Source organism: Geotrypetes seraphini, unplaced genomic scaffold (assembly GCF_902459505.1).
Source record: "Geotrypetes seraphini unplaced genomic scaffold, aGeoSer1.1, whole genome shotgun sequence".
NCBI lineage: Eukaryota > Metazoa > Chordata > Amphibia > Gymnophiona > Dermophiidae > Geotrypetes > Geotrypetes seraphini.
In genome coordinates this window covers 1-14,089 of record NW_022985911.1, presented here as the reverse complement: position 1 = coordinate 14,089, position 14,089 = coordinate 1, and the positions used below count along the sequence as shown (strand labels likewise).

General features: G+C 40.2%; 1 protein-coding gene across 1 annotated transcript; it reads right to left on the bottom strand.

The window, feature by feature from the left end:
• Positions 1–1,356: 1,356 nt before the first annotated feature.
• Positions 1,357–13,649, bottom strand: LOC117352496 (endoplasmic reticulum metallopeptidase 1-like). Its single transcript, XM_033928954.1, is given in 6 exon segments — positions 1,357–1,569; positions 3,316–3,468; positions 7,386–7,576; positions 11,225–11,376; positions 11,379–11,398; positions 13,371–13,649. Coding segments are annotated over 6 exon segments (993 nt in total). The 5' UTR covers positions 13,635–13,649.
• Positions 13,650–14,089: the final 440 nt, after the last annotated feature.

The window sequence follows — 14,089 nt, the reverse complement described above, 5'->3', positions numbered from 1 at the left end:
CAGACATTGCCCCCTTTTCTCATCCGTGTAGGGATATTAAGTGATTTACTTACCTGAGGGCTTATACTCACCCGGGAGCTTTAATCACCCTGCCCCATCACTTCTAGTTTAAAGCCCTCTTTAGTAGATTAGCCAGCCTGCTGGCAAAGACACTTCTTCCCGTCTTTGATATATGTACACCATCCCTTCTCAGCAGCCCTTGGAAGATCATCCCATGGTCTAGGAAGCCAAAATGCGCTCGACTATACCAGTCTTGAAGTATTCAGAGACAAATATGCCTTCAGTTCAGAAACTGTATTACCTTAACTTATGCAAGGAAGAAGTAGTGGCTGAAGAACCAATTGGACTGGACATTACTGGTTTCCTGGAATCTTCCCAGGTAGAAATTAATGCTAGAGCCACACTATTAGTGACATTTGTCTTTTTTCAAGACAAAGAAGCAATTCTTCGACTATTCTATAAAACTGAAAAAGCTGAGTTTTTTGGCTCTAAGGTTGCTATGTTCCAGATGTTTCTAAATGGACACAATCTCGACGAAAGAAGTTTTTAACCTTTCGTCAAGCAGTTTTGAATTTGGGGGCTACCTTTCAACTACGCTTTCCATGTAAATGTTGTATTTCCTATCAAAGTAATCGTTATGTTTTTTATGAACCTGAACAATTACAATTTTTCCTGCAAGGCAATGCAGTTTCCAGAAAACCGGATAGTGAACCCATTGCCCACGAACCTGATCGAATACTCCATACTTCCTTTTGCCTTTTCTAAGTTTCAACTTCCCTTGGTTGTGAAAGGGTTTTTTCTCCCTCTGTTTTTGTGGACTGTATTGTTGTAACTAAGATATGGAAAAATTTGCTTTCAGGAGTTGTATTTTTAATTTCTTATTCAAAGTTTGTTTGCTTTGATGTAAATAAAAGACAATAAATAGAAAAAAAGAAAAGAAAAGAAATGGTATAACGATCAAATTATTGTTTGTGACCTAATAATTTTAAAGCTGTATTTTATAATGCTTGAAGACGTCTTAAATTAAAACTTGAGATTCCTGCACAGACTACATTACAATAGTCAATTTTTGATACAAAGGAAGCATGGATTAAAGTATGTAAATTGCACTTTTGTACCCTTTTGTGCCCTCTAAAACAAAAGCCTGCTTCACATTTAAACCTCTTAACCCAGTGTGCACAGTTCATCTACTACTATTTGGGTTTTTGTCAGGTACTTGTGATCTGGACTGGCCACCTGTGAAGACAGGATATTGGGCTAGATGGACCATTGGTCTGATCACTAAGACTATTCTTATGTTCTTATCTAGTCCCCAACATTCACTCACACTAAAAAAAAAAAACCCACAAAAAACCCCTAGAAAACTAACCTGAGAAGAAACTGAACCGGCAGAAACCAAGGGAAGCCACAGAAAGGAACGTCATCACACACAGCCCGGACAGTGTCATTGATTTCTGGTATATGAGGAGTGATGTATGATAGTCCAGTGTAATCAAAGCCATTAATCCAAATCCCAGAATCCCGTTTGACTACGTTTCCATCCAAATCATGAAATGTCCTAGTTGTGTGCTGATGGTTTAAAAAAAAAAAAAAAGTGGAAGAAAATAGAGTGGGGAGGAAGAAAAAGCAAGTCTTTATAAAACATACATGAACAAAAGGTTTAATGCTTCTCAATTCTCACCTCATTTTCCTACCACCAGATGAGAGAATATTTTCCTGAGTGAGACTGACTAAAAGATGTACCTAGGATTAATCTAGGTTTTTATAGCTAATAGACTCTTAAAAGAGAACAGCTTTCTGAACAGCCTGTAACTTCACAAAAGAATTCTTTACCATAGAATGCCTTACCAGTAACTCTCCGTAAAGAAGTATCCTTAAAGAAGTTCAAAGCCCAGTTGAAGACATTAGTATTTTGTGATTATGCCCCTGGATGCTTGATCTCTCTGGGGTCATGAAGCCTGTTTGTAAACTAAAGTTTTTACTCTGAGGGCTGGATTCTTAAAACTCATCAGTAAAATCCGGCAGGTCAATGTAGTGGCCGTAGTGGAAGCAATTTTTCTTTTACTGACGATTCTCAGCATAACAGCATGTAAATTATATGCACACTATTGTGCAAAGAATCATCTGTAAAGGGGGGGGGAGGAACTGTGCCTGGTACTTGCTCAGAAGAGTAATCACTAGGTACAGCTCCTCCCTTCTGTCAAGGCTGCTCTCCCTGCCCCGATCAACTGAGCCGATCTTCCCAAGTCCTGCCGGCTCAGCTGATTAACTGGCAGGGAGAGCAGCAACAATTCATTTGCATAAGGTAGCGTTGTGGTATGGTGGGAAAATATTTACAACATTTGACATCAACTTCATTCAGGACATGACACATTAAATTTCCTAAGAATCGGCTGAGTTCTGTAGAAGATATGACAAAAAACATTTTGCTGTGGGGTTTTTTTTTGTTTACAGTGCACATTTACATAGTAGAAATCGGAGGTTGCTAGGAAACACAGAAAAAAGCACAGTGAGCCAGTTCTGAGAATTGGCTGGTATAATTCTTGGACGTTAAGCTGTCTAGGACTGGTTTAGCGTCCATCGTTAAATGCATGGTGAGTTTTGAGAATCTGGCTATGAGTGTTTTTTCTACTGATTGATATCTTTTCTATTTTTAAATGGAGTTCACTTTCAGGGCTTTTAGTTTTAGTTAATATGTACACAGTCTTGGCCTATCTTATTCAGAAAGAGCGGTTTAGCAAATGCAAAAATAAATAAAACACAAAAAAAGGTCTGTTTAAGTGATATTGATGACAGCAGTCAGCTCAAGAATCCAGAGAGGCAGCCGTTAAAATAAGTATGCATGCTGAAATAATATTTAAGTTCACTTCCAGATACATAATTCACAAAGAATTGTAAGTTTATATAAAAAAAAATGCACTACTGAAGATTTACCAAAGACAATAACTTCTTAACACTTTACATGCTAGCCATAAAATTGCCTATCAAGGGAATACTAGGAAACTCTGCTGCACATGAGACCAAAACAGCCCCTTATAGATTAATTTCAAGCAACTTCAAAAGACCAATGGGGTTTGGTATTGAATATTTCTCATCCAAAACCATGGGCAGAGTAATCAATTTTAAATATTTATTTAGAACATTGTGGTACTACCTATTTTAAAAGGTAGATATGCTTTTGCAGTAGAAATATGTAAATACAAAGTGCTCAGATGCCTCCTGACGAAGAGCAACCAACGCAATTTTAGAGGACCAAGTTTTCTGTCAGGTGATAATGGACCCTGGATTATTAATTTTGTACAATTAGCTGCTTACCTGGAGAAAGATCCGCTTGGGTTTTGGATTGGCAGAATCTGAACTGTAGGGGAAAAAAGCCCCACTGCATACTAGAATCAGTGTTACTGCAGACAATAATGCCATCGCTAGCAAGGTCTTCTTCATGCTTTTTGTTAGGTAAACAAAATGGACCTGGAAAGATTAAGAGAGGAAAACAAATCATACCCCCACTGGCTATGTTAGCACTATTTTGAATAAGTCATCTGCAAATGACTACCTTTTACAGATCAGTTGATGTGTTAAAACACTGGTTTTAGTACAGATAAAAAGAAGGAATAGGTTTATTATAAAAACTGACCAATTGCTTCCAATTTTTCAAACAATTTATTCACCCATAATAGTGCACCGATTCCCATTCCATATCTTCTTAATTTCCTTAGGAATCTCATCTGAGATTTTATCAAACGCTTTCTGAAAATCCAAATTGAATACTAGCTTGCCCTTATTCCTATGTGGGTCAATATTAGGGATCGAGCCAGCTTGATCAAACATCCACCGATTGGGCCAGTGGCTCAAGGCAATTTGCTGCCTGAGGCAAGGGATGAGCTGGCGCTCTCCTCTCCCCCCCCCTCCCCCATCCCGAGTATCAAAAATGGGGGTGGGGTAAGGGCTGCCTCAACTATTAGGCAAGACTGGTCAGTTGCTTATGGCAGCAGCTTCTTAGAGAGTAGTAACTTCAGTAACATAGTAAATGACAGCAGAGCTTCACATACTACTTTTAGGCCCAAGTCACCCATGTTTAAAGTAGAACAAAAGATTTTGTCAGACAAACTCAAAGAACCATGTTTCTCGTCACACATACTTTATCTTCTTTTCTACAAAAACACAAAGGAGATATATGATGCTCAATCAAGGAGCAAAATAAGAAAGAAAGCAAAAGAAAAGCTCAGTTTAACACACCATAATAAAATTAGTTATAATATAGTAATATTAGTTAGCTGCTATTCTACCTCCCCACAGCATGCAGATCAGAACTAGAACCATACAAAAAAAAGTCACCATACAAAAAAAAAAAAATCCGGATTTTCACGTTATCTGAGCAATAGCAACACAAAGCTCTCCAGTACCAGGCACACTGTGAAATACAAAGCCTGAAAAGGGGCTCCATATTTTGTACTGAATATAGCACAAAAATATCTGCAATTAATATTGCCCAAAGCTAACATATTTCAATTAATAAATTCCAAATAAAACACTTTATTCTACCTTTGTTTTCTGGATGGTTTCATGTTCTATTATGGTGGTTCCAGTTACTTGTGTGCTTTTCTGTCTTTCTTCTGTTTCCAGTGGCTGTTGTCTCTTTTTCAATTCTCCTTTCTCCTCTTGCCTTGTTCCCTCTGACATACTGATTTTTTCTTTAAAGTTCTTTCTTTCCTTTGTGGGGTTTATTTTTGCCAGTCCATTCAGCCTACTCCTTTCTACTTTTCACCCACATATCAACTTTCCATCTTCTTCTCTTACCCCCTAGCTCTCCCATTTCCCATCTTGCCCCTTTCCTAGTCTCCTATTCTCATTTATTTTTCACCTATTCCCTACTACTACATGTCTATTCTCTGTACTAGGGCTGTCCGACTCAGGGGAAAATTTTTCAATTTGATTCACCCTGTTGAATCAATTTTTTGATTCGATTCCAATGACATAGCTTTTTAATTTTAAACATGTTATTTAATCAAGGCAATATCGGGGAGAGTTCCAGTGAGCTCGAACGGAATAGCAGCTTAATTCAGAGCTCCTGCGAGGTTTGCTTCTAATTTGCTGTTAGCAACGGGAATTTTAATCCTTTTTAGTTTTAAGTATTATAATTATACTTACTAAATAGTGAGGATGTCTACTGGTAAAGGAGGAAAGCATCCGAAATCGGATTTGGTCTCCCCATCAAAAAATCCTGATTCTAACACTGATATAACTCAGTTTCAGCAGTTAATTAATGAAATCAGAGAAGTCAAAGAGGTGGTTATAACTACTAAAGAAGATATTGAAGAAATCAAACAGGATATAAACAAAATGGAAAATAAACAATTGGCTACTGAAGAGTCACTGAAAGAAGCACAGCGTCACTTTAACAAACTGTCTCTGCTTGAATAGGAACTTGAAGAAGTTCATAATCGGGCCAGGAAAACCAATTTCAGACTCTTAGGTCTACAATAGGGCAGAGGGGGAAATGATCTTATAAAGTTTTTGTTAAAATTTATTCCATCTCTACTTGATCTCAAGTTTGAGCAGACTTTTGAAATTGAATCAGCTCACCGTGTTTCTTCACAATGGCTGCCTGAGGGGAAAAATCCAAGACCCATAGTAGTAAGGTTACTACGATTTAATCAGCTAACTGCTATCATGCAAAAGGCTAAGATCAAGGCACCTCTCAAGCATGAGAGAAATAATATCTGTCTTGTTCCAGATGGAATCAGCCACGAGGACACGAAAAAACTTGGTCCCGAAGCAGCCATTGCAGCCTAAAGTCCTGCCCCTTCTTCACCTGCTGCAACCTATCCCCACTGTCCCACGAAGCAGGAGACAAACTAGCCAATTGCACTGCACCTCCCCAAAACTCCCACCCCTAAACCCTCTGGGAGCCAATCCCAACGGGCCAACACGCAGGCCTTCCAGCCCCATGTTATCTGTGCCAGTCGAGGCGAGCTCTCGGGCTGACTTTAACATCTGGACCAGGAAAGGCCCAGTTGTCCCTAAATTCCTAACCCCCCTTCCCCTACCTAAAACCTACCTATAGCAATTAAACCAAAATAACCACAAAACTCTATTTTGGTAAAACCGAGTCGCAGCTCTGTTATTAAACAGTTAATTAAAACAAAATCGAGCTACCAGAAGGATACCCAAGTAGCTTTTTGCCTATGACCCCCATCTCTGCCCCAGCAAGGGTCTGGGGGTGGCAGGGACCTCCCTGCCCCCTTCGAACGGGTCCCCAGCCCGCCTGGACACCCCATTCAAACAGCTGCCTACCATCCACTCATCTCACGATGAGCCCCAATTGGTAGCTCATACCCGCCAAAAGCCTGTAATCACTTACAGGCTCCCCCACAATGAACAGAGCTACGAGCACCAGAATTCCCTCAACAAAGACTCATAACAGGTGGCAAAGTCATTGAGGAACAAATCCAATCCAATGTCCCACAAAAGGTTTATATAATGCTAAATATTCTAAGTGGCAAACTAAACTACTTAGATGGGGCCTAGCGGCTGCTAAATGTTTGATAGCTGGTTCTTGGAAGACCGCTGGGGCACCTAGCCGGGAGGCCTGGTGTTTGAGATTACAACAGTTGGGGCATATGGAGGCGATAGTGGCTCAACTCAGAGGACATTTTGTTCTTTCTGTGGGAACATGGGCTTTAATTTCTGAAAAACTGATGACTTTGCAAGTGGGGTGATTTTATTTTCTTTGCTGTACATTTTTTTCTTAGGGAATGGGGGCTATGATTGGTTAGGAGTTCTTCGGGGGGAAGGGGGGAGATGGATGTTATTGTACAGCCCGCTGAATAGAAGGCTAGATAGAAGATTTTGTTAAATTTGCCTGGAGGCTGTTAATGTTTCATTTTTTCTTTTCTCTTACTATGGAATTACTATATTGTTCTGTTTGTTATACTGTGCAGTAACTTTTGTTATGCAGTTGTTCGCTTGTATATTTTGAAAAAAATTAATAAAAATCTTAAATATCCAAAAGAGAACTCTTGGGGGATCAGCAGCCACATCTAAAAAATTAAAAACTTTTGACATGCTGACAACCTGTTTAAGAGACTAATGGACAGGAGAATAAAAAAAATGACAAGGTTGTCCAATCTCTCTCAAATAAAGTCAGCAGTGTAAAAAAGAACACAAATGTAGAAGGGGCCTAGCCAGGACTACAGAAGAAATTCCAGGTTTGCAAAACCTTTTCCAAAAGACTTTAGGAGAAACTCTATCAGTGTTGTAGAAAAGATTCATCTAAATTTATGATTGGTCATCCTGAATGCCCCTCAGAGAATGCATTGTACCATATCAAATACAATATCAGCATAAGATAATAAATATAGCAATGAAAGTAAATCCTGACTTACAAAACAGGTCGAGAGGATAATGGTACATCCCACGATTAAGGAGGCCAGAACAACATCAGGGGGGATCTCAGTACCACTGCGGCCCAGGATAGGCGTGAACATTTCAAAAACTGCCCACCCTAGGTATAATGTATGGAGGCATGGTACAAACATTCCCAGCAGGTATATCAGGACAAATTTCACTGTGGCACCTAAAAGGGGAAAAAAAACCCTAAATATAAACACATCCTTAGGGTTTGTGAACTCTTGTACAAACTTTTAAATGCAATTAGCGTGTGCCCAGCCAGCACAGGCATAACTTGAAGTGAGCACAGAGGAAAGAAGTGCCTCTCTCCAATACACCCCAAAATGTTGTAGATGCTAGTGCTCAATTGGTTTACTTTTGTCTCTTCAAAGTAAGCAGGCAAGCTACACTATTACATTTCATTACATTAGTGTCTTCTATTCCACCAATACAGAATTGGTCTGGGCATACCCAGTGAGATTACAAGATAGAGAATTAGAAGAAGCATTAAGGTCAGGGGATATATTGAGAAGGTTAGTTTGACTTGACAAATTTCCTGAATAACTTGGTTTTTAATTCTCTCCTGAAGGTTTTGTAGTTGGATGTTATGATCAGCAGGTTGGAGACATGGTGGTCTAGTTTCGCTGCTTGGGTAGCTAATAGGCCGTCATACATTTTCTTACGTTGTATGCCTTTGATTGGTGGGTGAGTGAAGGGGGCCTGTATTCTCCTTGGTCTGTATGTGTTGTTCCTGGTTAGGCGATTGTGAAGACCATAACACAGACACACCTTTAACTCTCAACTCACACAGTTTTTTATATTGCAGGAAGCAACTTCTTTAGCTACTTGTACTGTTTTGGTTTTCAAAAGTGTAAAAGTATACAGAACAAAAAACAAGGAAGAAAGGTAAGCAGCAATTCACAGGAATTTATGTGTTTAACTTACAGCAGGATCTTGGCCCCTGATTTTTAAGAAAACATAAAAAATACAAAATGCAGAATAACGTCGGGGCAGTATGTCTTACAGTGCTCATTATACCGTATTTTTCACTCCATTGGACGCACCTGACCATAAGACGCACCCTAAATTTAGAGGAGGAAAACAAGAAAAAACCATTCTGAACCAAATTCTCCCTGACAGGCTCTGCACCCAACCCCACACTCCTTGCCAAGCTCTGCACACTGTCCCCCTCTGGTGGTCTAGTGGTAGGCCGGGACAGGGCAGGCAGGGATAGAGAACAGGGTCGGTAGGTAGCGAGGCAGGCCTCGCCTCTCCCCCCCAGGCAGCAGGAAAGCCCCAGCCTCTCCATCCCAGGCAGGCAGCAGGCAGTCCCTGGCCTCTCCCTCCCTACCCCCCAGGCAGGCAAGAGGCAGGCCTTGGCCCTCTTCTTCCTCCTCCCCCTCCCCTCTTGTGGGAAGCAGCGCGGGACCAGGCAGGCAACCCGGTGTGCCGCTATGCCGCCAGAGAACAGAAGAGGAGGCAGCCACGTCTGCCATTCTCGGTGTAAGCGGGGACAGGCAGCCAGCAACCCTTCTGCGCCACTCTCAGCGAGTGAGGAACCAGAAGTTAAAAAAAAAAAAAAAAAAAGGTACGCGCAGGGGGAGGGAGGAGGAAGAGAGCCGGCAAGAAAGGGAGGGTGGCAACATTAAAATAAGTTAACTTGGGGGGCTCGCTTTGCGTATTCACTCTAAGATGCACCCTTATTTCTACCCACTTTTGGGGGGAAAAAGTGCGTCTAATGTAGCAAAAATACGGTATATCATCATTTCTAAGATTTATTCTGCTGCCCCATACTACCTCACTTTTTATTTCCCTTCTGACCCTTGTATTCTGCAATAGCAGCACAAGCATCATTGAAACAAGCATACAAATCACCAACACGAAATTCAGTAAGAGCAATATTGGCAAAAGTATGCAAGAGAATGTACATCTAAAATAAATTCTACAAAACAGACAGCAGCAAATTAAATCCAGTCAAAATACAAATCAACACTATTATAATGTAGATACAGCCAACGTCAAATGGAGGGAAACAATAAAAACCCAAAAGCAAGAGCCCATGAAAAACAAGAGCCCAAAGCAATCTAATGAAACATCTATCAAATCTATGATTTAATCACACAATATCACCAAGCAATAACTCTATTACAGTTTCACATTTTTATCCTTAAGAAAAACTACCAAAGGAGTAGAATCTACTACTACTACTACTATTATTATTATTAATTATTTCTATAATGCTACCTGACATACGCAGTGCTGTACAGAGAGTCATAAAAAGACAGTCCCTGCTCGAAAGAGCTTACAATCTAGACCATGGATGTCAAATGTTGGTCCTCGAGGGCTGCAATCCAGTTGGGTTTTCAGGATTTCCCCAATGAATATGCATGAGATCTATTTGCATGCACTGCTTTTGTTGTATGTTAATAGAGCTCATGCATATTCACTGCGCACTAACAAACCAGGACTTATAAGTTATATTTCAATAGCTCTCGATAACAATATATAAAATCAACATAAAAAAGCTATACCTATAAACTTGGACGATCAGATCGGCAGGACGTATAGTTAGACGATTTTTGAAATGAAAAAAAAATTGGACATATTTTTCGAAAATTTGTCCTAGGCGATTTTTTTTTTTACTTTGGACGACTTGTGACTTGGATGAAAACGGACTTAGACGTTATTTCGATTATGCCCCTCTATGTATTTTTTTATTATTATCTATAGTGGATTTCCTTTTTTTTTAATTTTAGTGTAGTTCCTAACTTTTTTTTAATTATTTACAATTGGAATTAAAATTATGGAATAGGTTATTACAATTTCCAAAGTTAGTAATAGGATAAATTTAATTGAAGTAAACACGTTATCACGCTATTTTCTACACAAAGCTGCGTTTGGTGTTTCTCTCAATTATCCGCCTTTACCAGCACATTTTGGCATCCTCCTTTGTAGCATCGGCTTCCAAATCAGGGCTCTGTTGAACCCAAAAACGACATGCTGTGGGAATATTTAAGTGTTAATTGATAAGTGATTTTCGATATCGTGTGCAAAAAATTCTCACACGCATCCTGTTACAAAAAGTACGCTCTGAGGTATATTGAAGCACTGGACAGAGAAATAAATTTTAGCTGTTTATGAATTTGCAGAGGAGATTTGGATTTAATTGTACTCATTGTAATTTACTCATTGTAATTTATTACAGCACGAGAGGTCCTGCGATGTTCTTAATGATCACACCCGCATGGGATAAGGTCCACAAGAAATGCCCCTGTGAGGGCTTCGGTTTTTGAAACAGGAAGTAAACTGAGAAATCTCATTTATATTTCACAACATTTTTGTTGCATTACTATTCATGTTGCCACTTTGGTGATATGTGTTAATCCCCATTTATGTGATGAGTTTTTGACAGAACAGCTGTGATATTTTCATTATATTACAAATTAGGGATTTTGTTTTTTAATTAGTAAAGCAGCACAACATACCTCTCTCCTGCTGGCTATAATCTATTATTACTGCAGCTTTTGAAATCCCAGAGCTTTGAAATACAGTGGTGGCAGCAGACAGTGTAAGGAAAGTACATATGTTTTGCTATTCACCTTAGGAAGGAAGGAAGGAAGGGAGGGAGGAAGAAGGACTATTCCTTCCCAATACCTACATTTTTCACACTAGTACAAATACTCAATATGATGAGAAAAAGCCATCTATTTGAAAGAGTAAGAACTGCAGACTATGAATCGTTTTGGGTAGCAGCATCCTCTTGGGTAGCATAGCAAAGAATGTTGAGTTAGGAAGGGAAAGGATGACTGATTTTTATATATAAAGTAAGTCTTACCTTTTTGTATAAATTCTCTATGGATGCCCAGTCTTGTGAGTAAAGGAAATAGAACCCATATGCTCATGATATATGCTGAGCAAAGACCCTTCTGTGTGAATATGATCAAACCAAAACACCAAACTGTCAGCGAGACATCGAAAAACAGCTCCCCAGGTAGTGAGCATTCACATTCTGAAAATTAAAAAAAGGGACAGAGCAGATGTACACTGCAATCAATAGTCAACCAAAGATAAATTTCTTTACATATATACATGTATATATATATATATTTTAAATGAATATGAATGGGAGCAGCAGGGAGGAAAAACTACCATGGACAGCAAATTCCTATTAACTTTGAAAACAGTATACCATTGTTGCAGGAACATAGCTCATGCCATAAGCTATGCTGCAAATGATTTAGACAACTTGGAGAGGAAGCAGTAGCAGGCTGAGAACTAGTGAAACCAGGCTTCAAATGCTGCTGACCCTCCTAACTTTACACTAGTCACTTCATCTTCCATTTTCTCATCATAACTCTGCCTTAGCTCTGTCTAAAATATACCCCAAGAGGCTTTTTTTCTTTTCACAGAGTGCCTATGACAAAATAGTCACCTTTATCTAACTTTAAGTCTATTTTATAAAGGTAACCCAGGCACTAGTGCTGCAAAAAATCCTTACTTTCTCTGAAGATACAACACAATGGCCTGGATTCTGTATAGGACACCCAGTCTCAGAAGCCGATGGGCGTTCTATATAGAATCGGGTCTAAAGCCACCTAAAATAATCCAATTCTGTAACCGACGTCCATGTTACAGATGCCGGTTAGACAATCGGGTTATTGTAGACATGGCCACTACACTTATTGCGGCAAAGGATCTCCCTGCTGCGATAAGTATAGCGGTTGCGGCTGCAGTCACTGGTTCCCCCCCCCCCCAACGAACACGGCAGGAGGGATGCCCAATCTCTCCTGCCTGGAACCCCCCCCCAAAGTTCACCGGTAGGAGGGTGCCCAATCCCTCCTGCCAGAACCACCCCTACCCTCCCCTGACCCCCCAACTAAACCCCCCACCCCCTCCCCCAATGAACCCCCCCAACCCCTGCTTCCCTGCCCCACCCCTGCTAACCTTTAAAAATGGCTAGTCAGATGGGTCTTTCCACCAGTCGGCCAGCAGGCACGCCTCAGTCAGAATGAGGTGGGCCTGCCCCTTCTCGGAGCATTGTTTATAATTGTTTCCAACATTTTGCCCGACACTGAATTTAGGCTTACCAGTCTGTAATTTCCTGATCTCCTCTGGAACCCTTTTTAAGGGGAGTCAGGAGGTCGTCAGAGATAACAGAGATATGACAGCAGTGGCGGGAGGGTGTCTGAGGGGGGGTTACTTGACAGCGGAAGAGAGTGAACATCTCTCCCACTGCCGGGTGGGTGTCGGGTGGGTTTTGCGTGGGAGAGACTTGATGGCAGAAGTGGGCATCTCTTCCGCTGCCTGGGAGGAGGGGTTTGCTTTATGGCAGTGGAGGAAGTGGGCATCCCTCCTGCTGCCTGGTGGGTGTTGGGAGGGTGGGGTTGCTTGACGTCAACGGCAGAAAGGAGTGGGCATCCCCTCCTGCCCATCTTTTTTTTTAATTTATAATTCTTTATTCATTTTTGACTCTTGCAACAAGTGTACAATATTCAATCCGATAATTTGTACAAATCACTTGACATTCTTAACAATTATTATCCACGATTTGGGGTCTATTTTTAATTTTTTTGTGTGTGTGTGTTTATTCTGTGCATGTGCTGATCGATATCACAGATCGGTACATGCAAATTCAGCAATCCTCTATGACTCTCCATCAACCTCATTTGCATGCACAGTTTTTTTTAAGAATGACTCACCTTTTTGAAGTCATTACAGTAGTGGCCATGACAGCGGCCCGCTTGTCAGATTTTACCAGCAACATTTGAAAATCTTCCCCTATATATTAACATATTTCTTTGGAAGAAAAACAAGTAGGTATCCTGCCACTGGCTGAAGCAATACTGGTATGCTTCTAAATAACGAATCACTACTTTATAACTACTACTTTTGATCGCTTTATCAGCAGTAAATCAGCAATTAATGTAGATCAGATTTCCTCCTTATGTTAGTGAGAGCTAAGCAGCAGACACTGCACTTACCACAAAGAACCACCTCTTCGCTATTGTGTGCACAAGGATTATTTTGGTCAGAGCTGCGGCTCCATAGAGACTGATGGAAACATAGAAGTGGGTATACCAAAAGAGAGAATACCCTGTTAATGAAACGAACACTGCTATGATGAGAACTGTACATAAAGTGGTAAACCAGCTTAGCAGTAGGATGCCAATTCCATACAGAAGGTCCTTTATATAGCTGATGCCTAAATTGGGGAGGGGGAAGGGAGGAAGAAGAAAAAAGTCCATTCTTAATTATAATTAAAATTTACAGGAAGGTGATGAAACTAAAATTGATTTTGTATTGTGATATCCAGAGCACGTTATAAACTATAGTGAAGTTATATACAGAGTTGTGAAAAATCCCACTGTAACTAAATCCAGTGCTGGAATTTCCAACGTCCAGGTAGGAAAAGACACTATGAAATGTCTAAACCCGTGGTGAAACCAGAGCATGCTATCTTATCCTACTCTACATTATTAAAAGTTACAATTCCATTTTCCAATTATCATTCTGTGCTTTTTTTTAATCAGCAACAGTCCTGAATGGCAGTTTTCTCCCTTTCACAATTACACAAGTTTGAACTAAATTCAAGCCCAAAACAAAAACTCAGAAATAAACCTCTGTTTTCATTCTCTTCCATCTATGCTAGTATTAATTGGCTTTACTCTTCACAGTGTTCTCCCCAGGGCCTTTCAGCCGG